The sequence below is a fragment of the Apis florea genome, unplaced genomic scaffold (assembly GCF_048593485.1).
Source record: "Apis florea isolate Af1SG1 unplaced genomic scaffold, ASM4859348v1 contig_1615_pilon, whole genome shotgun sequence".
In the NCBI taxonomy this organism is placed as follows: Eukaryota; Metazoa; Arthropoda; class Insecta; order Hymenoptera; family Apidae; genus Apis; species Apis florea.
Window position 1 is genome coordinate 4695128 of NW_028256416.1, and position 27904 is coordinate 4723031.

Here is a 27904-nt window from a genome sequence, read left to right on the forward strand (position 1 = left end):
AGATTGATGATTAAATTAATCTCGTTTGAGATCTTCTTTAATATCTATCTGATATGATCGTTTCGTCGCGTAATGCGAATTAAAAAAAATTGATCGAGTCGTGTACACTTTAAAATAATTGAAGATCGTCTAATAACTGGATTGTAGATAATTCGTGCGTACTAATTCCATTAATAGCACAAAGAAACAAGATTTGAATAAAAATTTACCATTCTCCTGTCTCCCTGCGACAAAATTTGTTGTTAGTGTAACTTGTAACTTTCAAAATTGTTAATATTTCACTTTTGCAAGAGACCTCTAATTGGTCACGTATTGACGAACCACGTATATGCAATTCTATATTTTAAATAAATATTTTCGATACGCGCGCGATTATTAACTCTCGACTACTAATAACTCACAACGAAAGAAGCAAGACACGAAATTTTTCGCCATTTTGCGCGGTTGGTTCGAACGCGGGCCGGAAATGGAGCGCCCTCTTTCCTTCTCCCCAATTTTTTTCCCGCCACCGTACGAACAACGACGTCGTGAACTGATATTTTCGTGGAATGGTCGCGCGTAGCTATTCCACGAAAACGCTCCGATTAATTCGGCATCTCTTGCAATGCACAGAATGCAGTGTCGCACATTTGCAACGCCACGAACAAACAGCTGTTCCAGCTGGTAGCATGGGCGAAACACATCCCGCATTTTACGTCGTTGCCACTGGAGGATCAGGTACTTCTGCTCAGGGCCGGTTGGAACGAGTTGCTGATAGCCTCCTTTTCCCACCGTTCCATCGACGTGAAGGACGGTATCGTGCTGGCAACGGGGATCACCGTGCATCGGAACTCGGCGCAGCAGGCCGGCGTGGGCACGATATTCGACCGTGTCCTCTCGGAGCTTGTCTCGAAAATGCGTGAAATGAAGATGGACAGGACAGAGCTTGGATGTCTCAGGTCTGTAATAATGTTATTATGTTGATGCTTTTAGGTTAGGTTAAAATTATATTGAAAATTATTCATGGAACGATGGATAGAACCTTTTGTTCTGTATCGAATAAGCTTTCGTTGTCTTCTTTAAATTTACAATTTCTTATCAATTAATCACGTACAGATCTATAATACTCTTCAATCCCGAGGTCCGAGGGCTGAAATCCATCCAGGAAGTGACCCTGCTACGTGAGAAGATTTATGGCGCCCTGGAGGGTTATTGTCGCGTGGCTTGGCCCGACGATGCAGGAAGATTCGCGAAATTACTTCTACGCCTGCCCGCCATCCGCTCGATTGGATTAAAGTGCCTCGAGTACCTGTTCTTCTTCAAAATGATCGGTGACGTACCGATCGACGATTTTCTCGTGGAGATGTTAGAATCACGATCAGATCCTTAGGAACAGAAGGTGTGCCGCGTCTTGGGGCACACCGATTTATAAAAGATACGACAGAAAAACAAATATAAATATCATATATATATATATAATATATCAAAAAAGTAAAGAACATCATTGAAGAGATATATATATATATATATGTATGTATGTAAAAAAGGAGATTCCCGTTGATAACTTCGATATATGTCTCTCACAGTGAAAAAGAAAAAAAAAAAAACGAAATAAAAATAGATATTCTCACATATCGAGTGAGACAGAATTTACTTACGTTTCTCTTTTTCACTGTTTTATTTATATTTCTGTTCGTTAGCGCATTATTATAATCAACGTCCTTTTCTTCGATTCGTATCGAGAGCATGTCGGAAGTCGAACAATGAATGCTAATCGTTGAGAACGAATCAACGGGATTTATAACATCTTTGAGAATCGATCTGACGAATTTTCAAACTCGCTGTTATACCTCGGAATGATCTCTCTTTCTCTTTGCATTCTTTAGTCTATGATACACGTTGTCTATGTATCATTACATTGTACGAGCAAAATTCTCACGCGTGACAATTTCTTATCGGATATTGCCGATCCTCGATTCACATTGGATTTCAATTGTGTTCACGTTGAACTATGCACGTCCTAAAACCATGTGGAAGTTCCTAAGATACTGATTTCTTATCTGCTTTCCCTTTTCTTTGTTCACTCTTTACTTTTTCGACTCGTGTATTAATTTTTCTTTGTTTTACTAGTCTTTCAAAATATATACAATATATAGGACGATACAACTCTTCGATCTCCTTCATTTTATGTGAATTACAATCCTCGGTGTTGGTTCAATCTATAATAAGCGTGACAAGCTTTTTTTACATTCCAACGCTGCCTCGATTCGGATCGTACACTTGGATGAGCCATAAAGAGCATCTTTAGATATATTATTATTATACATACTTACATAAAACGAAAACGTTTTACACGTGTGTGCATTATACGATAATTTATTGTTTTGTATTTTAGAATATAGAGAAAAAAAAATAATAGTAAAATTTACTAATTTCATTATCAATTAAATATATTATAATAGTTCTTTTTATATATGTATATATACATATAAATATATTGTATATATATACATATATACAAATGCATACAAGTGTATATTTATATACTTATTTGTATGCAGCTTGTCTGTAACAAAAAATATTGAAATTGTAACACATAATATTATAAAATGAAAAATTAATGAAAATGATGGATATACTCCAGACATCATTTATCATACGCAAACATATTCACATTGTTAAAAGATAAACTGATGATATGAAAGAAAATTTCTTATTAAGAGCAATTTTTACTTTTGGTATATAGTAAATTGAAAATCTATATACTAAAATCATGTATTATTATTTTTTTGTTCTTTTTTTGTGTTTAATAGCAATTTTTTATTATGTGTAATAGTGAATAGTATGTGTAAGTTAATACTATTCTTAATAATTTACTATTTGATGCAAAAATTGAGTTTTCCATTGAATTCAATGTATTATAAGATGTGAAAACTCTTAAAAAACATTCAAGAGATACAATGCTTGCAATGTAGAGTTTATCCTTTAAACTTAGATATAAGAATTAATTGATCAAGAACAGATCTAAGATAGAAACCTTATTATCGTTGTTAGTAATTCTCAGAATTCTCGTGATGATTTTAGCTGAAGGATGTAAGAAAATAATAGAATTTAAAAAAAATATATATATCTACTTTATATTTTATTTTTTTAAATTTTGAAAAATTTATTGAGTTGTATTATTTTTAAACGATAGCAAAAAATTTAAGTTGTGATTATTATATTTTTAATAAAATATTCATTGATTTTAAATTCGTGGCAATAAAGATTCTAAATTTTTATATATTTTAATCATGCATATAATATATATTTTATAATCTATTGAAATAATCTTAGTGCATTATTAAAAATATTTATAAATAAAAATATATTTATATTTCTTGTAAAATATTTAGATTTATTGTTTTTAGATTGTAATTTGATTTTAAGATTTAAAAAAAAGATCTGTTTTTTCTGATATCCTTCAGTTTTAATTATCTATATAAATTACTATAGTATCCCTAGAAATCATAAGGAACGATCATACTTACTTCGATAATATAAATTATGATAAAATATTATTAAAATATTATTAAACATATTTCTATTTTTGCGTGAATGCTTACGATTGTTAGTTGTTGGTTATTGTTATCTATTTGATGAGAGTTTTTAATGTTATGCATTATCATCATGGGAAAAAACACATTATTAAATTCCTGATTTTTTTTTAATATTGCTGGAGTTGCTGTTCATTTTATTCAAATGCCTAATATTTAATAATTTTTTTATAATTTTTTATAATTACGTGATACATTCAAACGCAAGATAAATTTTTGACACTTATTCAATTCAATTTTGATAATTCCGAACGATTTTCGAAATAAATTCAAGTTCTGTTTATATATTATATGTAATTTAAAATTTCTATTTATATATTATCTATTTTTTCATAAGCTAATAAGAAACTATCATTATCATACAATTTCTATAATGTCAATTTTTTTGATGTTTTTAAATTAGAATGATATGTTCTGTTTCTTTACATTTATATTGAAAATATAATCTCGACCAAAATTACCTCTGAATGAAACGCGTTTTGCGATCACCTCATCTAATTCCTCAATACGTGTAATAATAGTAATAATAATAGTAATAATAATGAAAAAAGATAAGCAGTGAAAGACCATAAGGAGTGGTGGGCGTGAATGAAGCTACCTGTGAATGAAGTTTCATATAAATATATAAATGTTAAAATGATGATATCTATACATATATACATATAATAATATATGAATATATATATATAAATAAAACTTTCACAAATAATTATTAAGAACCTCATTAGCGGTCAGTAAAGTAACAAAGATAATGGCAGAATTTTTAATGTCTTATTCTAAAACATATTAAAGGTAAGAGATTCAAGATGGAATTCTGGAATGTATTGGAATAAATTAAATAATAGCATGTTTCTATGATGAAGTGATATACGAAAATAAAAAAATTATACAATTATACAATTATATCTATGTAAACTTAATGCTTTTGCCATATTTCTTTGAACTATTCTAGAAATTGTACGATGCTCAAATTATATGTAGTAATGTTTTACTTAGTAACAGTGTCCTGAAATGAACGAATGCGGTGCGTTGTAAACCTTTTGTATAATTATGAATTATATATAACAGATGGAGAACAAAATTTTTTATCATTTGGTACTTATAAAATTTGTTATTTTTTATATAATTTTTTAATTATTTATGATATGCTTTCATGTTCTATATTTTATATTTTTATATTTTTTCTTGTACTAAAGTGAAAAATAATATTAGAATTTTATATTGATATTTAGTCATAGTTTTTTATGATATTGTTGAAAAGGTTCTACGCACCCATTCTATATAGACCAGTACAAATAAGTTTAATATAAATAGTAATAATGAATAAAATAATTGTTTTTACCTTACTAGAGCATGTAAGGTAAATGCCACTTAAATAGTAGCAGGTGTCCTATTAAATTACCGTACCTTTGATTAAACTAAAAGCCAGAGTACTAAAATAATCCTTCTGTGTGTATAAATGTCATAAAATTTCATGTATCAATGAATGCTATGTATTAATAACAAATTAACTTAACTGCCATTACAATTAACTAATTTTTGGAATATTAGCATGGCCCAATATTCCATGTTTTATCTTTCTTCCTTCAAGTTAAAACAAAAAAAAAAAAAAATTCTTATCAAATTGTTGTATCGTTTTATTGAGTAGATTTTTATAATTTGATTGTAAATTAATAAATTATGCGTAAGACTTGTAATTTTAAGAACTCATTAGTGAACAGAAAATTCATTAATATTGAAAAATGCATTAATTATAAATGTATAGTATAGCTCTCTAATATAATATTCCAATTCAAATAATTATTAACAGCTTAAAGATATTTATGAATAACAATTTTTTTTATTTATATTAATATGATTTATTGTAATAAAATCAGTATGTTGATTGTTTCATACAGTCTCCAATACATTGTTTTAAATTGGAATACTAATTCATGTTAGCGCTTAGTAATAATACTATGGTTGTGCTCGATAATTAAAGCAATGTCTATATATATATACACACATATATATATATATATTTATGAACACAAATATGTACCTACATAAATATATGTTGCATGTATGTACATCTTTGAAGTTCAATTTACTATCTTTAAGCTGTAAATGTCATTTTTCGAAGCGATAACTAATTCGCACATCTTTTGATCCTTCATTTATTTGTATGTATATGTATACATTTGTTGTTGTGTACATACGTACATACATATGAATTATCATTATATTATTAAAATTAAAATACGCTTTCATATGTGTAAAAATATAACATTTTTTCAGGTAATGGCACATAAAAATATATTTGGAATGTGAAAAATTCCATATTGGATTGGTAAACTATTTTATAACGAACGAGAGTAATATATTCACAAAAGAATATGCATGATAAATATGATAATGATGATGGGTATACAAATTATATAAATATAGAGAACAAAGAGTATAAGAGAGAATGCGAGAGCGAAATTGTTAATGAAAGAAATGCGAAGAAGTCATATTATGAATGTATTTGTAAAACAATATGACTAATAACAATTCTTTAGTAAAAAAAAATATAATGTACCGTCTTGCGCCAAGAGATAAATCGTCTATTCTGACTTGTCTAAATATAATATTTTTATGAAGCAAAATGATAGTTGTTTGATTTATTATATACTTTTATCATTATAAAATTCATTTAAAACAATTTATAATATTCAAAATAAGAACACGACTCGTAAGCATAATTATGAAAACACCTTTTTATTCGTGATGGACATTATACAGAGTATGTTTCAGATGTAATTGTTACCCACAGATATTTTTTGATGTTAACAATAATTAGATGTATATTTTGATATTTTCATCGCTGCAAACTTCTTTCCCCATCTTCCATTTTCGAATTATAAATTAAATTCTCTAATAAGTGACCAATAAAAAAAAGTAAAAAATTAATGTTATAAACACTACAGCGAAATCAGATACAGATAATATAATTGAAGGGATAATGTGCTTTGTAATATTCTCCCTTCAGTCAGTTATATATTTACAATTATTAGTTCCACTGAGACTGGCATCGATTGTTGTTTAAAAAAAATAAGTTAACTGCGTTATAGAATAAGATTGGAAGTAAAATCGTGTTTTCCATTAACTAAATTTCACAAGCTTTTCAGCATTGTGTACAGTCTTGATTTGAGTTTATCTGCAAAAATATATAAATATTAATTTTTTCTTACTATTCATTTATAAATATAAATTTGTATATAAATTAATATCTGGCTAATAATAGACGCTATGCCGAGAAAATGTATCACAGCGGGAATCTGATCACCAATTTTTTTTTTACATGTTTGTGCAATGCCCAATACAAGCAATTAAAAGTATAAGGCATGAATTAACATGTATACATTTAATTCTATATTTAAATATTATAATTACATATACACTACAGGCAATTAATATTATCAAAATAGAAGTAATAAATATAAAACTTACAATATTTTTTCCACAATTTGTTGTATACCTAAACTTATTTAGAACTTTTGTTCTTCAAGACCATGCTTGAATAACATGAGTACAGGCACAGATTCATCATCGATCTCGCGATATTCTAATAACGCAACAATACCATCAATGTCCATAGATTCACCAGTGAAAAATTGTAAGTCATTAAAACGACTCAATATGTCTTTCATTACTTTATTTGTGTTCTTTTTAAAAACTTCTACTTGATCAGGAGCTTGTTCTTCTAACTTTGCTACCAATCTAACAAAAATTAAATTTAAAATGTTATTATTTCAAAATCTATATTATAATAGAAAATCAATACTTACTTTTTCATATAATCTTTTAAGTATAAAGTATAAGATTTTTTATCACCAAATGCAAAAGTTTCTTGAAGTCGATGATTCATGACTATGTCAACACCAGATTCTACCGATTCATCTGTTCCTTCATCAGCTTCTTCAGCAGATGGGTTAAAACCAGCAATTTCTATGTCACCTGATTTACGAGTAATTACCTAATTATAAAAATAAAAAAGAAATTAATAATATAAATGAATATTTAAAATGTTAATCAAATATAAGTTAAATATAAAATAAATTCAGGCTGCTAAATATACAGTAAATTCAGGTTACTAGCTAAATATAAATATATGAATGTTAAAATAAGATTAAAAGAATATATACCTTGCCATATACTTCATATAGAACATCATCAACCAATTTTATTTTATAAGTATCTGAGAACATCTCATCACCTATAATATAAAAATTGAATTAAAATATAAAATTTAATATAATAAAATAAATTATATAATGCCTATATTATTTTATAAAATTATATAAATTTTATAGAAAATAGTAATAAAAAATGCCTTTATTATACTAAAAAATTTATTCAAAATAATAATTTTTCTTTAAAATATTTGTGAAACATTAATTGCTTGAAATATTTCATTTGTATTGAAATGAGTCATTTCGAACATATGGAGAGGTTATAAATTAGAATATTAAATATTTAAATGATACTTCAGTAATTTTATAATAATAAATAATTTTAAAAATATATTTCATGATATATTTGTAAATTTATACATTGAAAACCGTAGCCAAAAGATAATTTGCAATTATTACTGTAGAAATTTTGATCCTCGTGATAGAAACGTCACTGTAAATCCATTTTTGATCAAGTATAATAATTTATTTCTCCGTATAACAAATAATTTGAAAAATATCCATAATGTATGTTATTTAAAGATACTTTGAACTCACATACCGGTGAAAATATCTTTGTAGATCTTCATGGTGGAAGATGGAGAAAGATTTAATTACAGCTAAACTAAATAAGACTCAGTCACCCGAAAAGAGCGAACCGGAAGGGAGCGCAGTACTCGAAGCGAGAGCCAGCGTCGCTGCACTCTTCCATCACAAACAATATATAGAATAGATCTACTACTTTATAGAATTTTATATATGTAATATATTATTTTTTTATAAAAAAATGCTAAATTTACAACAAAAATCATTACTTTAGGAAATATTTAATTATTTCCTATTAATAAATAATTTAATAATAAATAATTTTTCGATTTTCATAGTATATTATGAGATATATAGAGAGATATAGATATTAGAGAGAATATCGAAATTGATATATATTATAATATTAAAAAATGTGATTTTACTTAAAAGAATAAAATTAATCTTTTCTTATATATCTATTTTATGCATTTAATAGTCATAAAACATCTTATTTGAAACTATTTAATTTTTATCTAAAATATTTTTTTATGCATTTTACTAAAAATAAATTTGATTGAAAAATGTTCAATATTATAAAAACATTTTGCATGCCAACTTTTATTATAAACATATCTCTAGAATTAAGAAAAAATTATATAAAACCCAAATAAAAAATAGCAATTATAATAAATAAGAATATAAAAGATAAATATATAAAATTTCATAAAAATTTTTCTTTTTGGAACTTTACATGCTCTCTTTTATTCAATTATATCTTTCTAATGTAAAGTCGAAATTTGAACAAAAATTTATAATTCTTAAAAAAAAAATCACGTACTATTTTCTGTCCAATTATATTTTATTAATACGAAGTCAAAATTTGAATAAAAATTTTTGCTTTAAAATTCATAAATTTCGCATGTATAAGAATTAATTGTCAGTACCATCTTACGACTAATTTTAGAAAGATATTTAATATTTAAGAGATGGCACTAACTTCTAATTTTTATTTTAAATCTAGCTTTTTTTTTTATCTTAATCTAATTTCAAATTAAAAACTTTAATATTCAAGAGATGGCGCTAATGATTAATTTTTATTTTATTTCTATTTTTCTTTCTCAATTTTCTTTCCTTGTTTATTCCCTTATATAGTTTCATTTGCAATGATCTAAAAATATGCATTAATGCCACAATTTTTTATCTATTTTCATTCTTTTTTCACTATTTGCGTTTGTTATGTATACTTGCTTTTTAGCGCGTGATTATATATATGTTATCATATGAATTCATTAATTTATAATAATTTTATTTATAAATGATATTTAAATATTTAACAAAATCATATTATTAATATTATTTTAATCATATTATTTTAAAGAATATTAAATTCAAAAATTTGAAAAAAATATAAGTTTATTTTTAGAAATATAATCTATAATATGTTAATTTTCATTATTTGACTATGATTACTTTGACTACTTTTTAAAGAGATGACACTACTAGTTAAATGCTAAAATAGATAATATTTAGCAAATAATATTTTTTTATGAATATATATTTTATATATATTTTTATATTTTTATATATCATATATATTAAATTTATATATATATATATTTCTATATTTTTATTTGTTGTATAGTATACAGGTAAAAAAGTATTTATGAAAAAAATGAAAAATATTAGATAGTAGATGGTAGATCTATTTTTATACTTAGTCTATGGTAAAATTGCACAAACTTCGATAAAATCCTTATTTTTAGTTCCGGTTTAAAATATATCAAATATTTTAGTGTAATAATATTAATATTTATGTCTAATTTTTAATTTATAATTCACGAAGTAATATGTTTTAATTAAATAAAATTCCTAATACTGATATTAATTGCTTATAATCATTTCTCCTATTTATCACATATTTCATATTTTTATTAAACATATTCAATTTATTATTTGAATAAGGATATAAGGGAAAACTCATTTTATGCTGTATAACAAATTGTTAAGTTATAATTGTTTGTTGCATAACTATTTTTAAATTTCATATGATCAATTATCATTTCTATTTGTAAGATTTACTTCCGGTTTCCAAGAAAGCATTTGTGGGCATGCTGTTTGGAGTGCAATCTTAGCAACAAACTAATTTCTTTTTACGTTTTAAATAAATATTGAAAACTTGAATCTTATTGAACACGTATTGTATAAGAAGCAATAAAAATGGAAAACGGTCAAGAAGAGAATAAAGCTGAAACTGTAATAAGTGATGCTGTTGATGGCGAGGTTAAGAATGAAAAGCCGGTTTCTGACGAAAATGCTATCAAACAAACATCTGATGAACCATCCAGTGAACTCTTGGAAAAAATAAAAAATCAAATTGAGGTATTATTTTATGAATAAAATAATTAATTATTAGAGGAATAAAATATATGACTCATGTATGAGTCATATGTTACTATATATTTCTTGTATGAATGTAAAGAAAAAGTTTATAATATTTAGTAATATAAATTGCTATATTGTTATTAAAATAAAATTTTTGGTATTTTTAGTTTTATTTTGGAGATGTGAATATGCAAAGAGATAAATTTCTCATTGAACAAACAAAATTGGACGATGGTTGGGTTCCTATGACTGTTATGTTAAATTTTAAAATGTTGGCTTCTATGAGTCAAGAGCCTGATGTTATATTAAAAGCTATAGAATTAAGTAAACTTATGGAAATATCTGAAGACAAGAAAAAAATTCGTCGTTCTCCAAAATGTCCTTTACCAATATATAATGAGGAATATAGAAAAGCACAGGAAGCTAGGACTGCTTATGTAAAAGGATTTCCTTTACAGGATACTAATATTGAAAAACTTAAAACATTTTTCAGTGCTTATGAACCATTTGAAAATATTGTTGTAAGTATGATTTGATTTTTATGTAATAAATAATAGTGACATTTTCAGATAAAGACAAAATTTTGCAAAAAAGTATTTAGATTTTCAAATATTTTTTTTTATTTGATAGATGAGAAAATATCAAGATAAAGGAAAGAAGTTACAATTTAAGGGTTCCATTTTTGTACAATTCAAAACTCTAGAAGATGCAAAAGCTTTTATGGCTAGAGAATCTATAAAATATGGAGATACTGAATTAATTAGAAAGTGGTCGTAAGTTAATCAACCTATTTGATTCTTATAAAAGTTTCTATGAAATTACACATTTAATTTGAAATATTAATATTTTAGAGCTGACTATAGTGCAGAAAAAGCTAAAGAAACGGAAGATAGAAGACAAAAACGATCAGAAATGAAAGCAAAGAAAAGTGAATCTGTTAGTACAGAAAATTTTATTTCTTATATTATATTTATTCCGAGAGATGAGAAAACTGAATATAATATGAAAATAATTCATTTTCAGATGAAAGATAAGGAAGATGATGAAAGCGGTGAAGAGGATGAAAATGAAAAGGATATTTCATTACCAAAAGGTTGTGTGATTCATTTTGTTGATGTACCTGAGAAATGTACAAGAGAGGATATTAAAGAACGTTTAGGGGAACTAGATGCAAATATTGCATTTGTTGATTTTAAAATAGGCGATAAGGAAGGATGGGTTCGTTTGCAGGAAGAAAATACTGCAAAGACTATAATTGATAAAATGACGGATAATCAAGTGAGAGTTTTTGTTATTCTTTATAGTTTAATATCGATTAATATCGATTTGTTTCATCAATTTTTTTTGTTTTGTTTTTATAAGATATTGATTCAAGATAAAACAGTTACTTGTCGCGTTCTTGAAGGAGAAGAAGAAGAGAAATATCTCACAAAAGCAAAAACACAAATAGTAAATACAAGGCAAAAATATAATAAAGGAAAGAAAGGCAAGAAAGGTCAGTATAATAAGATAATGCTAAAATAATTCTAAAATTAAAATAGTATTATCTTTATAATGATGCTTTGCCATGCTAATACCGAGAGATCATGCTAATATGCTTTGGATCTCGATGAGTTAAACTTCAAAAATAACTGAATGTTTTTAATTATATTTTTTAAGTTTTAAAGTAAAATTATATATATGTTAAATTGATACAAATTATATATTTGTAGGACGTAATACGCGAGGTCAAAGAAAAAGGCGTAACAGTGACAACAATGACCTGGTTCCTAATAAAAAGGCTGCTATCGAGTAATTAAAAAATGATATTTAATTTGAAGAAACTAAAAATGTTATATACACATGTATATTAATCATATTTTTATTATACGGACACTTATGTGTAAAATATGAAAAGATATTCAAAATAGGAAGCTACTTACCTTAAGCGCATATTTTTTTGTTATGCTTAATAACAGTGTGTATTATTTATATAAGGATAAAAGTACAACGCTGTTTATATTTGTAAATTGTACATTATTTCATAGTCCCATGCATAGCTTAATACGTTCGATTATAAAATAAGATTAATTATAAAACTAATTATATAATTCCATTGGAAATGAAAATGTATTTAGAAATCAGCATTTTATTGTTTTACAGTGAAATTTACAAAGTGTTTTTTTATTAATAATTTGCTACTTAAATTTCACTGTTATGTGCTCGATAACCCGTTCACACAACCGTTAACGGAATAGTCATAATGTGCTGACGATTCGTACCATTTCCAAAATTTGACGAATATTCTTTCTTTTTATTTTTTTATTGGGAAATTATGTATTGAAAATGATCGAAATCGATAGTACAGTTACGCAACACCGTGCATAGTATGATTGCTATCTAAAGTACAATGTTATGTCCTTATTCATACCAATACGCTTTCATTACTTCATGTGCCTCAAAAAATGCATACACTCGATTAAATAAATTCGACTATATTAAACAAGTGTTATCTTTTTACACGGTGATGGAAATTTCATCTGCTAAAGCTCATGATGTTTTTCCTTTTTCAGAGGGGAAAATTTTTTTCCTCGCATATACATCAATCTTAGAATGATTGTAAGTGTATTGTACGTATTAATATGTCTCGGTAATCAGTCTGGATTATGTGTATTAAACAATGAAAGATTTTAAAGATTAATAATACTTTTAAAATGAAATTTATATCGATAATATATATTCAAATATATTAGCAATATTTAATTTTATTAATTAATGGAAGAACAGTGATTATAAATAATATGTAATATTATATTGTAGAAAAGATTACGAAGAAATAAATTTTTTTTATGTTTTATGTAAGAAATGATATTAAAAATATCACAATATATGAATATTAATTATATGATTTTTAAAATAGTATTTAAACAAAAAATAAATCTCTTTGTAATATTATATTAAATCTTGTAAATCCAATTTAATAATTTTTAATATGCAATAACATATTCAGTTTGAAAAATTCTGTAAAGACGAATGATATTTGCACACGAATGTAATCTCACCTTAGATTACTTGGTCGAAGATTTACATATAATTTAATTTAAAAGAAATCGTGTTCCATCTTTACGATTATGTTTTGAGCATATATTTTCACTAAAGAACTTCACTAAGAACTCAATGCTTCCGCAAGTATCGTGGAGTTCTTTATTAAAACTGAACTATATTAAAAATGTATATAATTTTCATCTGTTTTCTTTAACTATTTAAATCTTAAACTTTCACATAGCATTCGCATAAATTTTTAATGCGAATATAAGAACTGGTCTTTTATATTGTATTGAATGCGTAAATATAAGTTTATCCAGTTTTCTCTCCTTTTTTTTAATTGTGAATGATATCAAGATTGTGAAGAGATAACTGCGTTCTTTTTTATTATTTTTTTAAATATTTCGTTAAATCATTTAATGTGATAAAATAGAACGAAATTTATAATAGAGAATATTTTAATAAGAAATAGTTTTTCTATTTTTTCTCTAGTAAGAATAACAAGAATAAATAAAATTAGTAAAGTGACTTATCTACAAATTTTATTTTATTATTAAAAAAATCATATTAATTATCACATTTACAATATCAACTACGCAAATCGTAAAATTTAGAATTAATTTTTAATCATATTCATATTTCCTATGAATCATACATGTTACATAGACGTTACTTAATTGATTATCTGTGCGAATTTATGCACGATTTGAAATAGAAAAGACTATGATTTTTTTAAGTTGTACACAAAAAACGGAAATAGAAATTTTTCGTGAGTTTAACAACAATTATATTAAAAATTATGTTAGTCACATAATTTATCTTGGATGTTAGCTAAGAGAAAAACACTTCAAAGAACATTGGAAGGACAGTTATATTGTTAACTTGTGAATTTTTATTATCAATTTTGTTTCTTTTTTTTCAAATAAAATTGATAAATAAAAAAAAGAAAGTATTTTCTATAGCATCATTTAGTATTATATTTAAAATAAATTAAGATAAATTTTAAATTTATTTCCAGTATAAGTATAAAATAAATTTTAAAATTTATAAGTATAAAATAAAAAAACAAGTAAAAAGAAGAGATGTGTATGATTTGATATATTTGTTCAATAACGTATTTATAGAAAAACAAATATCGATAATAAACATTTGAAATGCCTCATCATTAATTAACAACACAGTTCTTATAGTCATCAAGTTTAATGTTTTCTTTAAAGAAAATTATTTTATGAAATTGAATTAATTCATTATGAATCGCCTTGTGTAACACGTGACTTTGATAATATCTCCTGAAAGAAATATATCACATTCTATAAAGGAACGTACTCAAATATTAAATATTTTGAGTCCTATGTGCATAATCGAGGAACAATAGTCTTTCAAGCCCTCCTTTAAAGCACTTTGTCTTTTTAATAACATATGGCAGTTAACGCTGTTTACACATCAGAATAATTAGAGAATACTTAACATAGAATTGAATGAACGCTTTGAATTCATTCTCCTTTAGAGTTTACATTAACAAGTGTTGAAAAAAAACACCGAAAGTTTCCATTTTTCATCGATGTTTCCACTATAATCCAAGAAAACAATTTTCTTTGTCAACTTGAGCTTTGTCATTGAACATTTCTTAATTCACATCTCAAAACTTGGATTCGCCATTCGCCTCAAAATCTACGAAAGTCACCTTTTTGTTCTTCATGTTGCCCTCTAAGGGCAACCCCTAATGCTATACGGATATTTCTTGTATTTGCACACGTTTTTTAATGGTATTGGTGCCACTGGTGGTAGTACTTAAAGAACTGGTTGTTCTTGTGGGTGGTTTTGGAGGAATGGGATCTTTGTGAATGGCATTGCTGGTCCCGTGACCAGGTTTCTGTTCACTTTTAAATTGTTCGTCAACTTCTGTCGATTGACTCTGGACAATTTGTTGATGTTCCTGGATAGAGGGACTTCTCGCAAGGGTAGTATACGATGGTGGTGGTTCTTGGGCTGGTCTGGGACTTTCTGGAGCTTTTATGGATGACCTGGTGGTCATCGGTAGAGATTCTTGCCCGTTTGGTGTACAATCCATGGCTGCCCTTTTTTTGTCTCGATCCCTCTGATAGTAAATACCAGCGAATATCAACATATTGAGCACTAACAGAATGCAACCGACTCCCACGGTGATTGCCAGAGCTGTGGTAGTGCTGTAGTAATGACGAGAAGCTAGTCTTTGTAACAATTCAGCGTCGTCCTCCGAATCATCCAGGATTGGGGTAATATCCTCGGTGATACTGTCATCGCCTGTAGTTGTACTGCACGCTGTTGTGGACGAGGCACTGGCTTTAGTTGTTCCTACTAGGGGTAAGGGTGTGTACCATTCGTCTCGAACTGGTCCTAAAAAATTCCACAATTTCTTAATTAATTTAATCCATTGATTGAATCACGTATTATTTATAATGTGTAAATTGAATGTAATAATTTTATTAATTTAATGCAATCAATATAGAACAGAGATTAAATTATTATTTGAAATAAAAGTTTTATCCTTTTTTTTCTTACCTGCATAAAAATGATCGCCTCTCTCTCGAAAATGATGATGACGCATAGAAACATCATCGTCGCCGGGTCGGTGGAGTTGAGGTATCAGGTTTAGCCAAACCGCCATTTTATGACCCCGATAATGGCTCTTCATTTTTGGTTTCATAGCTTAAATAAATAAAATAATTCGATAATAATCGATAACATATATCTACACTCAAAAAAAATATATATATATACAAAGAAGATAATAAAAAAAAAAAAAAATACGAAGAAAAAGAAACTTACCAATTGTGAGATATTGTTGAGTACCAGTCTCGTATTGCTCCCACGTAAGGCCACGATATCGCGTTTTTTCCTTCGGTGTACCGTAATCCACCGATTCGATTTTGTGCGGCTCATTCGGATTGCCAGTTTTCGCGAAATTCGTGAAAAACGTGAGAACAGCTTCGGCGACGGTTTGATCCTGGCGAGAATAATTCCGTGAAAAGAAAGCTCCACCACCCACCAACGGCAGACCGAAGATGTACGATATATCCTCGCCACGAATACTGCCCAGACGCTGGAACAAAATGATTTCGCCCGTAATGTAACGTTCGAAAATCCAGAGATGAATGCTGTTCGCGAGAGACTTCAACGAGATGGTGGGAGAGATATTGAAATCCCACTTCGAGTAGAAAGAAATCTTTTCACGAATTTGAAAGTTGGAAAATTTAAAAATTGAAATTTTTACTTAAAAGTATAAAAATATGAATCTTCGTGCGTCTTCCTTTTATTTTATATATCCTTTACTTTTACCTTTTACTCGTACTTTTATGTCTGAATTCGTATTGGCCATAGATATTTTAACGCGATTTATAGAGAGCAGCGTTAATTGTAACGACGTTTTATGTCACGAAGAGTTAACTATGACACCGGAACTTATTAAATGAGGCCGCCTTTCAGTAGTGCGCGGCTCGACTTCCTTTTAATTAAATTTTGCTTTGTGCGTACACAGTTGGTCATAGCGCGTGGCAAGCAAACGCGCTAAATCGCTATTAAACGTGGCCCGCAGGCTAAACTTGTTAACTTCAAGTTCCTGCCTCTTTTGACACTTTCAACATTTCGCCTATAGCGCAACTACGAGATAAATTAGATAGTGTCGTTGAATTCGCTTCGAACAAACTTTACGATATAATTATATAGAGATACTGTTGCTGTCTCATTACATTAGTTCGATAAATTAAAATTATTCAATATCGTTCAACATGTATAAATTTGATTAGCCACGTTTGGTTTTGGATAAAATTAATCGGAGAGGAATTTAAAAAATTGGGAGGAAACAGTTCGATTCCAATTCAATTCTATTCTAATAAAATTACTTTTTTTTTTTTTTTACTCGATTTCCATCTTGGTTATCTTCAAGTTTTTCGCCCTGCTCCGTGTCCCTAACCATGATTTCACGATGAAGCTACTGATCTAATCAAATGCCTCGAGAGTTTGGTGAGAGATGGGCTCTCGCGTTATCCCGCAAATCTCCAACGGTGTAAATTAAGCGTGACGCCGCGCTGAAACTTGCCCTCGTCGAATCTCGAAAGTTTGCGTTATTAAATCGATCCATTCGCCTGGGCCGGTTTATTAAACCATCTGGCGCGTGATATTTTTCAAATGGTAATCATCCTTCGACAATTCAGCAGGGGCTTCGGTGGAAATTCGTCGTTTTCGCGGAATCACAAGAGATGGAGGATGATTTATTTCCACGAAATAAGGAAAAAAATGTAAATTAAAAAATTCAACGCACTTTTTTCACTTTTTTTCACTCTGTTTAACGTAGATATAATTTTTTTAAATTTATCTCGTACAATTCAATTGTACATTTTTGATTTTTACTACTTAATCAGCGAAGCGTAATATTGCTTGTATGACCGTACGCTGATGTATTCTCCTTAGAAACATACGATCGAGCAAGTGGAATATACCCCTGATTGATCAGCCAAGTAAGGTTGCTGGAAAAAGAAGAAAGGTTCTCAATCCTTCATTTAGCAATTTCTTCGCGCTATTTTTAGGTTGACAAAGATAAAGAAAATCTATATATGCAATGGATATTTAAATAATTATAAATAGTATACAAATTATTTTTATCTTTAATTATTATTAAAACTATCTGACAACTGTTTGTCTAACCAGGATTGTTTTAACTCGTTATCACTCGATCGCGATATAAATTTATTCTACTTGCTCGACTGTCTTGATTTTGTCTTATTTCGTCTGTTCGATTCTATTACTATTCTTATTAATTCGTTTAATTGATAAGTCTAGATGCAAGAGGAAAGCTATATGCAGAATCACTATATTCTCTATTTATTTCGTATGTGAAAGGGAACGAGTACTGTATACTTAAGAAATTTCGCGAGAAATCAAAGAAATCGTGCGTAAACATCGTTGCCGCGAAGGAAAAAAAAAAAAAAAAAGGAAAAAAAGAAAAGACGACTTTCCTGAAATAAAATAGAGAAATAAGTTTACATCAGGAAGTGATTCAAAGAGGCACGATTTATTCGGGCGTTTCAATCGTTAGAGGATTCCTTCTTTTAAATTTCTTTTAAATTTCAACATCTGTCGTGTTTGTTCCGTTATTTACGAAAATAGCAAAGGAAAATGAAATCTGCAAATCTTGAGTAATACAGATAAACAATCTTTTTCATACTCGTGTTCTCTTGCGAATTCTTGGTGTATTCCTTGTTATCTGATTGCATGCACGATTGCTTTATATTCACTGTATTGATTTTGAATAAAATCTCGAAATAGATACAAAGAAGCTAATTTTACATTATAAATTTCAATCGTTTCACCAATCTTTAATTCGAGACATGTTTAATTTATTAATGTTAAAAGAAAAAAGAAGACTGTTTAAAAATATTCCTCTTAATATTTTCCTAATTTTCATCCTAACTTAGAAAAAGAAAAAATGTTCAAAAACCGTTTTTATAATTTCACGGTTATACGTCCTCGACGAATTTTCGTGATTCAAAAACTTTGAAAGATATTCACAACGTCGTTGTTTAAAACGTTCTAAACGTTCCTCACAAACCTGCAACATCCCGCTATCCTTGGTCTGATGGCTGAAGTGATAGAAGTACGTTTTGGCTCCCCTTCTGGCGTGATAGAAAGCAATCCTCATGAGAGGAGCAACAGTGTGGCCATCGCTCAATGCCTCCATAGTCGAGTCCCTTATAATAATAGGATGCAAAATAGGCTTGTCCCAGTCCGTGTACTCGTTCCTCACCGCCGAGAATATCTCGTTCAAGTGGTAAACGTAAGCGTTCCTGATGAACGTTCTCAAGATTCGATTTCGATGATCCTCCTCGAAACCGTATTGAATGTCGTTCTCGTTGAAGTCGAGATTCGACTCCGTGCTCGATACACCGAGGATCAGAGGTACTTTGATGAACGTGTCGCTGGCCCTTTCCATGTCTAACCCCGGATCGGGATTGTTTTGGTCCACTGGCAAGCCTGGCCCGATCCGTGGCACGAATCTGAAAAGCGCGAGGCGACGAATTAGCCGCGATTCATCGGCACCGCTGTAAATTAAATCGTAGCCGTCGATCAATAAGGCGACACGGAAGCAAACCGGAAGCCAACAATGGCGACGCGTGCATCGAGAATTAACCGTGCTTGCCGATCAACGTTTTCACCCGCGTTTCGATCAGGATAAATGGTGTATTTTGGCGTGTTATACGGGGATCGATAGCCGTTGGGTTTGGGGGATGAAGAGATATTATATAGCTGGATCAATTTTATTAAGAGAGTGCTTTGATTTTAATGATTTTCACGTGAGTGTATCATTCTTTGGTGATCACGATTTCTGTGGAATAACGAATGGACGTTATATATATATATAAACAAATTTAATCCAAAAATTTTCCACTCATTTTTTGTTAATAAAATTCTATGAATGCTTGGAATATAAGTGGAGAGAAATAAGTGGCAAATAACGACGACATGGATAACGATGACAATTTTTTTTTTAAATAACGAATTCTTAATTTTATGCAATAAGTAAAAGAGTCTATCTGACATATTAATACAAGGATTAATAAAGAAAGTTAAAATGAAAGTTAAAAATAATAAAATTCCAAGAAACGTTCCAATTGACAATGGCCACTAATTTCATATAACAAATGTTATGTTACTCTATCTAACTCTATATTCCTTGAATAATCTAAATTAAATGTAATAAAAATGTGTAATACAACGTAAAGTAGATATTTTTAAGGGGTTTAAGATCACGCAGAATTTTATTGGATTTCTTTCGTGCAGAAAGCAATAATATCGGCCACTCGTGGCTTCTTCATTCCGGTAATCCAGGAGGAGGAAGTTTTACATGAAATTTACGGGTGGGGCTTTGTTCGTGGATCAGCCTCGAATCAAGATCGTAAAGAGTTACTATCTTACCGGATTTCCGGCAGTTCAACAGCCATCAGCTCACGGAGAGGAACGCCGCGTAGACAATCGGCGATATCTTCGTCGTTCTCGGTGGAACATCCTATTTGCTCCCCTACTTTCAACCGTAGCTCGTTCGGATCGTGAACAGACGCCCACGGGCTTAATGCTGACCCACTCGATAACACGACCCGATGAAACAGACCTGCAACCATTCATCGAATATATTCACAACGTCGAATAATTTTAACAAACAAGTTGCCTTTACCTTAACTACCTTGGACAATTATTTATTTTGTAAAAATTAACAACTTTGAAATACACGCGCGAAGAGGAGAAATTCAATGCCGAAGTTACGTCTGACCAACATATCTACTTTAACTACTGAACGAACTAATCGAATCGATCGATTTTGTGCCTCGTTCCAACAATTGTTGTTAATAGCACTTATAATTCATATTCTCCTCTTCTATTTTTCGAGTTATATCATGTATATTGCATGCGTTAATTACAATAAATAAGATTCGAATACATTTAAGTATCTATTAATAGGCGCGCCTGACCATTATCTGACCATTTCTACTAAATGTATTCCCAAATGTGTAAAATTTCTTAGTGTGCAAACATCTTTACTTAAATGTTGCCTCTAATTCCAGAATAAGTTCATCGAAACGGGGGTATAACGATAAATTACAGGGAAAATGGGAAACGCGTTCTTGTCGATCGTCTCGAGTGCCATATCGGTTATAATATCTTTGAAGAAGGAACGCATTAAAGTCGGCGGTGGAGAGGCCGGATATATCGAAGTTATTACATCAACACGGGAAAGTCGTTATCCAGGATGGCTCAAAGAGATTTACGCGATAATAAAAAGGAAATATTCAAGGAAAGTGAAACGACAGCGGCGACGAATTATGGCAGCGGTGGAACATGGGTAAAGCTGTAATCTACCTACACTGAATGGAACGTCAATTTATCGCGCCTTTTACGAGAGGAATATTTTATAGATGAGATAGTTTGCCTCGCGCTAAAACGAATAATTAGTTTTAAAGCGGGGCTCCTTCCTACATTTAATCATCTTGCGAAAAGCAGACGCTCTTGTTTTTTATATCTTTTGAAAAATCATATTCAAACAGTTGATATGCGACGACGAAATATAATTTTTGCGAACACGATTGAAAGAATCGGAGATTCGATTCTAATATATTTTAAATATTTTGCATCTTTTTTTTATCATTCGTCGTGTGATTATTCGAAAAAATTTTTATACGTTTAAATTTTGTACAAAAGCAGAATTTGCAATCTAATTATTGTTGGTTGAACAATAGGTTCTTTTAACGTAGAATTGTGTTTTGATATATATTGTTACTGTTAATATCACGTTGTAGTTTTTTTTCTGTTGTATCATATTTATATTATTTAGATACTGTTATACTTTTCGAAGAGTAAATTTTATCGCTGCAATATCTATTATTCATCCGCAACATTATATTGATTTTAACTTACGAGTATCTATTGTCGCTATTATTTAGCTTACCATTAATTGCAATCTCCCCCTTGTTGTTACCCTCCTATATATTCGATATCCATTTTAATAATAAACCACTCGACAGGATTGCAAACGATAAACAATCGTCCAATTTCAATATAACAACGCAATTTTGCGTTAACTTATTGCAGGAACGTAAATTTTAAATCGAATAAAATCTCGAATAAAACAATCCTCTCAACTTCTAATCTTTAATCTTAAATCACACATTGAATGAAATCTGATCCCTTTGCATAATCATTATCAGATTTTTAAATCTAGTGAAAAATGAATTCTCGAAGAGCATATTGATATTTTCTAATTTGAAACGAGAAAAAAAATATCTATAATTATAATCTTACGTAAAAGAAAAAGAAAAGAGAAAGAAATAAAAGTAAATCTTGATAAAAAATGGAAGAAAGAAAAAGCCTTGGTTTTCACGGGGATTTGACGGGCTCGTAAAGACGGCAAGTCGAAAGAATATCGAAAACCTCTAAAGCATCGGTGACTTGACGCGGAAATGTTGCAAAGGGAAGGGTATTCGGATTAATCCCGGCGATGCAAGGGATGCCGGGGGGAAATACGATGCAATACGTGTCCAATGTAAATATCCTCCGCCTCGTCGAATCCAAATATTTGCCTTTTACAATTTTGTATCCGCTCACTCTCGACTAACGCCGTCCAACTATCGCTATAATTTTCGGCCATGGCCGATGTTTGCACGAGACAACTGGGAGCCAGAACGCGATATTCCCCCCCCTCCCTCTGTGTATCCACCATTCGTTCGCCTCTCTACTTCTTCTCGATGAAAAGTTGATACCGTGCCACGAAAGGTTAATAAATTCATCCGTGAAATATCTTCGATCGAATCAGATCTGACGATATATAACATACCGTTTCATATTTTCTCTTTCTCTTTAATTGTATTCTCTATCCCCGGAAGGGATATAATCTGCAAGCGAAAATGAGAAAGAAGCGTTAGTTGGTAGAAAGTTACGTTTTAAGAAAATATTAAAAGTTCGTTGAATATGTATGTAGCACAATATGCATTCCAAAGAGTATGAGAATTAATAAATTTCTAAATATTTTGAGGGGATAATAATGATGAACAATAAATTTTTAATCAATTCCAAGAAAGAAAATATTCTGTCGAAAAGCATTTAGTAAGAAAATACCTTTTTCTCGTTGGAAGGTTAAAATAATTTAAAATATTGAAATCTATGCAATCATTTTTATCAAAGTCTTCGTTATTTCGCCAACATTCATAAAAATCCAATTGTACAAATTAATTATTAAATTAACGTATCGTATTTAACTCGAAGCAGCGTTCCATTACCATTACTCACTTTATGGATTATATGCATTAAACTGCTTCGAATTCTCTTCGAGGGTGTATAGAATATTCAAAACTTCCCGCAACTTTCTCCGTCGAGCTATCCCAAAAATCTTCTCGAATATCGAGCATTCGAACTCCCTCGTCTATTTTCTATAAGCGCACCGTGAGATCACCCCGATTATTTCAATCACGCGCCACCCCTAAATATCGGAACTTCTTACTTTACGACCGATTCTTGTTGGCGAGGGTTGGCCCATGAATTATAATGGGCCGAACGTTAATTTCAAAGTGTTGGAACTCGAGGGAAGAACACTCTGCCACACCATTATCGATTCGTGCTCCGCCTCGATTAATTAACACTTCTCTCGATAACCCATCTTCCCATTTCCGCCCGATCTTTTCTTCTTCTTCTTCTTCTTCTTTTAATTTGCACGTTTACCTTCGATCATCTATATTTCGAGCATCCAGTGAAATTTTACGCGGAGAAGAAAATAGAGTTTTTCCTTTTTCAACGAGGAATCGATGATATCCATCTTGTTACTTTTTGCGATCGATCGTATTGGATTCTAGAAGAAAAAAAGATTTTTTTCTTTCAATTTGCACGTTTGATCTCGATGATCTCTAAGCGAAGATTTTATTTGGAGAAGGATTTCTTAATAGGCGGAGAGAAAGAGAGCAGGATTCCTTTTTCTTTTGGATAAAATGTAAATGAGGTTAAGGGGGGCTATTGGTGGAGGAGAATGGAAGAGGAAAGAATTTGTATACTTTTCGTTAGAAAGCTTGGCAGGGATTAAGGAAACAGGAAGGTGGTGATAAGTTTTCTTTTTTTCAAAGTGGTTTCTTAGCAAGAAGAAAGTTGTAAGAAGAAGAGAAGAAATTCTATTAAAATGTATAAAATAATTCGTTTTCATTTACATCTATTTTATATATATATATATATTTTTTTAAATATATATTAGAATTACCATTTTGTCTACTTTCACATTTTTTGATGTTCTAGAATTCATCCTTCGTCTCGAAATGGATCCAAGAATACATGGAGGGGATTTATCATCCCTTTATAACCCGAGTAAAGATGCCATCAATCGAACCTATCACGAAGTAATCCTCAAACTTTCAAAATTATCGTTGGATTCACACTAAAATTCAACTGTTCACGTTCTCGTGTCATCACACGAATATAGGAAACTTTGCAAAGGTCTTACGAGAAGTTTGAGATCGAAGGGAACGATATCCCGTACGAGCGTCTCGAACGACGAGACGAGGACAACGTGAAACGTTCACGAATAGAACGATATGCATACGAGATGCTCGGTTTAATAGCTTCGACGATGAGAACGATATGAAACGAGATCGCCTAAGGATTTTAAATCGAATTTAAAATACCAAAAACGATGGAGTTTTCGGTCGAATTGTCCAACGTTTCGAATAAACGCGATAAATAAAATGTAAAGAAGAGAAGAGAAGAGAATAATTTCAGCAATTTCATCGAGGTATAAATTTAGAAGGTTGATCAAACAATCTTGGTCAATAACTAAGATCTCCATCAGCATCAATCTACATCTTGCGCTCGTCCCAATTAGCTTACTACGTTTGCGCAAACACTCTATTCTCTCAAAATCTACAATCTCATCCTCTTCATCGTTCCGATATGATCAATAAATTCTTTCGATGAAAAATGTATCGATCTATTCCAAGTTTACAATGAGTCTGTCATCTCGATTCCATTTATCGAAAAATATAATTTATATAGAATCGTTCACGATTTTTGTCTATTATTTCCAATATTTCCATCAAATCGGACAAATTTTTATCGGACAAAGAGAATTCCTTATTCTTTTTTATTTATTGTTTTTAACTTTTTCATTATTTTTTAGATATAAGGGATTTTCCCATCGAATTTCTTCGTTCACGAGAAAAAGGAAAAAAAAAAAAAAAAAGAAAACGAAATAACCTTTACCAAGAGTTCTTCACTCTTTACTTCTTTTTTCATCGACACATTTCATTCGAGAAGCTGTTTCTCGCCTACACTCCCTGTGCACGAACGATTGGTTTCGCGAGTAATCACGGAACCAGTGGACCGTGATTCCTGGCAATTGGCTGATTCAATGTGTGCCAGTTGCATCGATTCTTCGAATTGACCTGACTGCTCGGTCAGTGGACGGGATCGTGGGCTAAAGAAATCTGTGTGACAGACCGGCGAAATATTAGGTGAACGCGTAGGTTCGCCGAGTTTATATATCGTTCCGTGGAAAATGGAATCTTAAAAAAAAAAAAAAAAAAACTAAAATTCGTCTATATATTGCTGGAAGTTTTTGCCAAGCACTTCAATCTACTTTCAACGAAGTTGAAGAAACTCGAAACGAAGTTTCATCGAATTTCATAGTTTCGAACAAGATCGATTTTCATCGAAAATTGAGGAACGTTGAATAAAAATAATATTTCTTTCTAAAACCATCGAAACCAATAAAATATTCCTCTCTTCCGTTCACTAATTCTAATTAAAAAAAAAAGAAAAAAAATCTGAAACGCAACTCAAATCCACATCAAACAATCCTATATAACATGGATATCCAAACAATTTTCAATCTACTTTCAACAAAGTTGAAGAAACTGGAAACAAAATTTCATCGAAGCATAGTTTCGGACAAGATCGATTTTCATGGAAAATTGAGGAACGTTGAATAAAAATAATATTTCTTTCTAAAACCATCGAAACCAATAAAATATTCCTCTCTTCCGTTCACTAATTCTAATTAAAAAAAAGAAAGAAAAAAATCTGAAACGCAACCCAAATCCACATCAAACAATCCTATATAACGGGATATCCAAGCAGCAATAATAAAAAGAACATCTTGCTTTCAAAGGAACATCTCGTTATTCAAATTTCACCGGCGTTCCTATTTTGAAACTCGCACGAACCCCTCCTCCCTTTCTCCCTCGGATTCCTTCATCGATACACAAACGGCCATTACACAGCGGAGGGAAAGGAAGAGGAAGAGGGAGGGAAACAGAAAGAGAGAGAGAGAGAGAGAGAGAGAGAGAGGGGCTTTAGAGGGCCTCGACGGTACGTTCTCGTGTTCCACGGGAGCCAGACACGGGAAGGGATAAAACAAACGGGGAGACAGGACGCAGACGGGGGAGCGAGAGTTGGTTTGAATGCTTGCGGCTGTCTGAACAGGACCCAACCTCGTTGCTCGGCCATTTCCAGGCTTCCGGTTGCACCGGAAATGTTACCAAACAGTTTACATCTTCGGCCTGCTCTTTACAGCCCTGGTAACGCGCTGTCTCCGTTTCTGAAGGTTCAGCAAGCGGCGAGAACCGCTTTTCCAACCTCTCTCCCTCTCTCTCGTTTGCATCTTCTTGTCTTTTCCCATTTCTATTTTCTTTCTCGATATACCAGGCAGAGACGAGCAACTTCCTTCTTCGTTGGTGGATAAAGAGGAAGGGAACGAGGGTCTCTCCTCCTCCTCCTCCTCCTCCCTCCTTTCCGACATGGCATCGGAATCGTGGCGAGAATGCACTCCCGCTGATGATGATGGTGGTGGTGGAGGAACGGGACTCGAACAGAGAGACTTTTACACGCTTCTGCCCTCGTTCGCGTTGACGCCCATCGCGCTCGATTTCCACCAGGAAGGAGGAAGGAGGTTGTGCAGAAGGAAGTTACGAGGAAATTACGAGCGGTTGTACGAAACACTCGTTTCGTTAGACGTTTTTTTTTTTTTTTTTTTTTTGGTATTTCGTTCGAGCGCTTAGTTCTTCCGATAGATACCTCGAATGGGAATTTTTTTTTTCTTCCTCTTCTTCTTGTTTCGCGTTTCCTTGATTCTCTCTCTCTCTCTTTTTTTTTTTTTTTGAATGAACGAGGAATGGAGTTAAGGTTGGGAAAATTTTTTAAATTAAATTAAATCGAGGTTTTTTTCAAACCAATTTGTCGATTAACCGGTGGGAGAAAAGTTATCCCGTTTTATTCCGGTTTTTATGGCTTCTGTTCATTTGGTACAAGAATTTTTTTGCAAATAGTAAATCGATCAATTTATTAATTCGAGCCTAATAATCACTATTCTTTATCCAATTTTCGAAACATAGAAGTCGTCAAAGCTACCTTTTTCTTTCCTCTCCAAACACCTTATTCTTTCTCTTCGTTTTAACAACATAGAGAAATACAGCATCCTTTAAAACGGTTTTCGTTTCGATAAAATTTCCCGTTTCGAAGATATTCAAAGTCATTCAAAAGAAACCATCATTTTTTTTTTTCCATTGCTGTCCTTCCCTTCTCTCGCATTCACTCTCTGTTTCAAGCAAGGCACGTGCTGCGTGGTGGTCAGGGACAGCTATCGAGTCGGCATTTTTTTTTTTTGTTTTTTTTTTGTACCATCAACGAGGTTACGCATTTTCT

At 30.7% G+C, this 27904-nt stretch overlaps 4 protein-coding genes and 1 non-coding gene across 20 annotated transcripts in view; 3 read left to right on the plus strand and 2 right to left on the minus strand.

Annotated features, from left to right (window-relative positions):
* Positions 1–6202, plus strand: part of usp (retinoid X receptor ultraspiracle) — a 59092-nt gene extending 52890 nt beyond the window's left edge. For 9 of the 10 annotated variants that reach the window (XM_012492006.3, XM_031919261.2, XM_012491992.3 and 6 more), the window contains 2 exons: positions 613–938; positions 1096–6202. In XM_012492006.3, coding sequence (XP_012347460.1) covers positions 613–938; positions 1096–1369 — 600 coding nt within the window. In that variant the 3' untranslated portion in view covers positions 1370–6202. The remainder of the gene's footprint in view (positions 1–612; positions 939–1095) is intronic. The other variant, XM_012492027.3, reaches the window with a different exon arrangement.
* An 87-nt stretch (positions 6203–6289) lies between these two features.
* On the minus strand, positions 6290–8369 carry Tctp (translationally controlled tumor protein). Its single transcript, XM_003690322.4, has 5 exons — positions 8331–8369; positions 7742–7812; positions 7385–7572; positions 7047–7316; positions 6290–6753 (listed from the first exon to the last, which is right to left on the minus strand). Exons 1-4 carry the CDS (start codon positions 8356–8358, stop codon positions 7085–7087), a joined length of 519 nt encoding a protein of 172 aa, XP_003690370.1. The 5' UTR covers positions 8359–8369; the 3' UTR covers positions 6290–6753; positions 7047–7084.
* A 1622-nt stretch (positions 8370–9991) lies between these two features.
* On the plus strand, positions 9992–12687 carry La (La autoantigen-like). 6 transcript variants are annotated; one of them, XM_086917918.1, is made up of 8 exons: positions 9992–10090; positions 10370–10675; positions 10846–11199; positions 11309–11451; positions 11530–11614; positions 11702–11956; positions 12041–12173; positions 12391–12687. In XM_086917918.1, exons 2-8 carry the CDS (start codon positions 10514–10516, stop codon positions 12471–12473), a joined length of 1215 nt encoding a protein of 404 aa, XP_086774044.1. In that variant the 5' UTR covers positions 9992–10090; positions 10370–10513; the 3' UTR covers positions 12474–12687. The 6 variants fall into 6 exon arrangements, with proteins under 6 accessions (XP_086774044.1, XP_003690368.1, XP_086774042.1 ...); XM_003690320.4 differs by having other exon boundaries at positions 10013–10297; XM_086917916.1 differs by having other exon boundaries at positions 10013–10138.
* On the plus strand, positions 12228–12318 carry LOC116415392 (small nucleolar RNA U6-53/MBII-28). Its single transcript, XR_004226012.1, has one exon. It is a non-coding gene; the product is annotated as a small nucleolar RNA U6-53/MBII-28 (small nucleolar RNA).
* A 1544-nt stretch (positions 12688–14231) lies between the features above and the next one.
* NLG-5 (neuroligin 5) overlaps positions 14232–27904 on the minus strand; it is a 107716-nt gene continuing 94043 nt past the window's right edge. For both annotated transcript variants that reach the window (XM_086917890.1, XM_086917886.1), the window contains 5 exons: positions 20654–20846; positions 19290–19734; positions 16511–16784; positions 16244–16390; positions 14232–16078 (listed from right to left, as the gene is read on the minus strand). In XM_086917890.1, coding sequence (XP_086774016.1) covers positions 15429–16078; positions 16244–16390; positions 16511–16784; positions 19290–19734; positions 20654–20846 — 1709 coding nt within the window. In that variant the 3' untranslated portion in view covers positions 14232–15428. The remainder of the gene's footprint in view (positions 16079–16243; positions 16391–16510; positions 16785–19289; positions 19735–20653; positions 20847–27904) is intronic.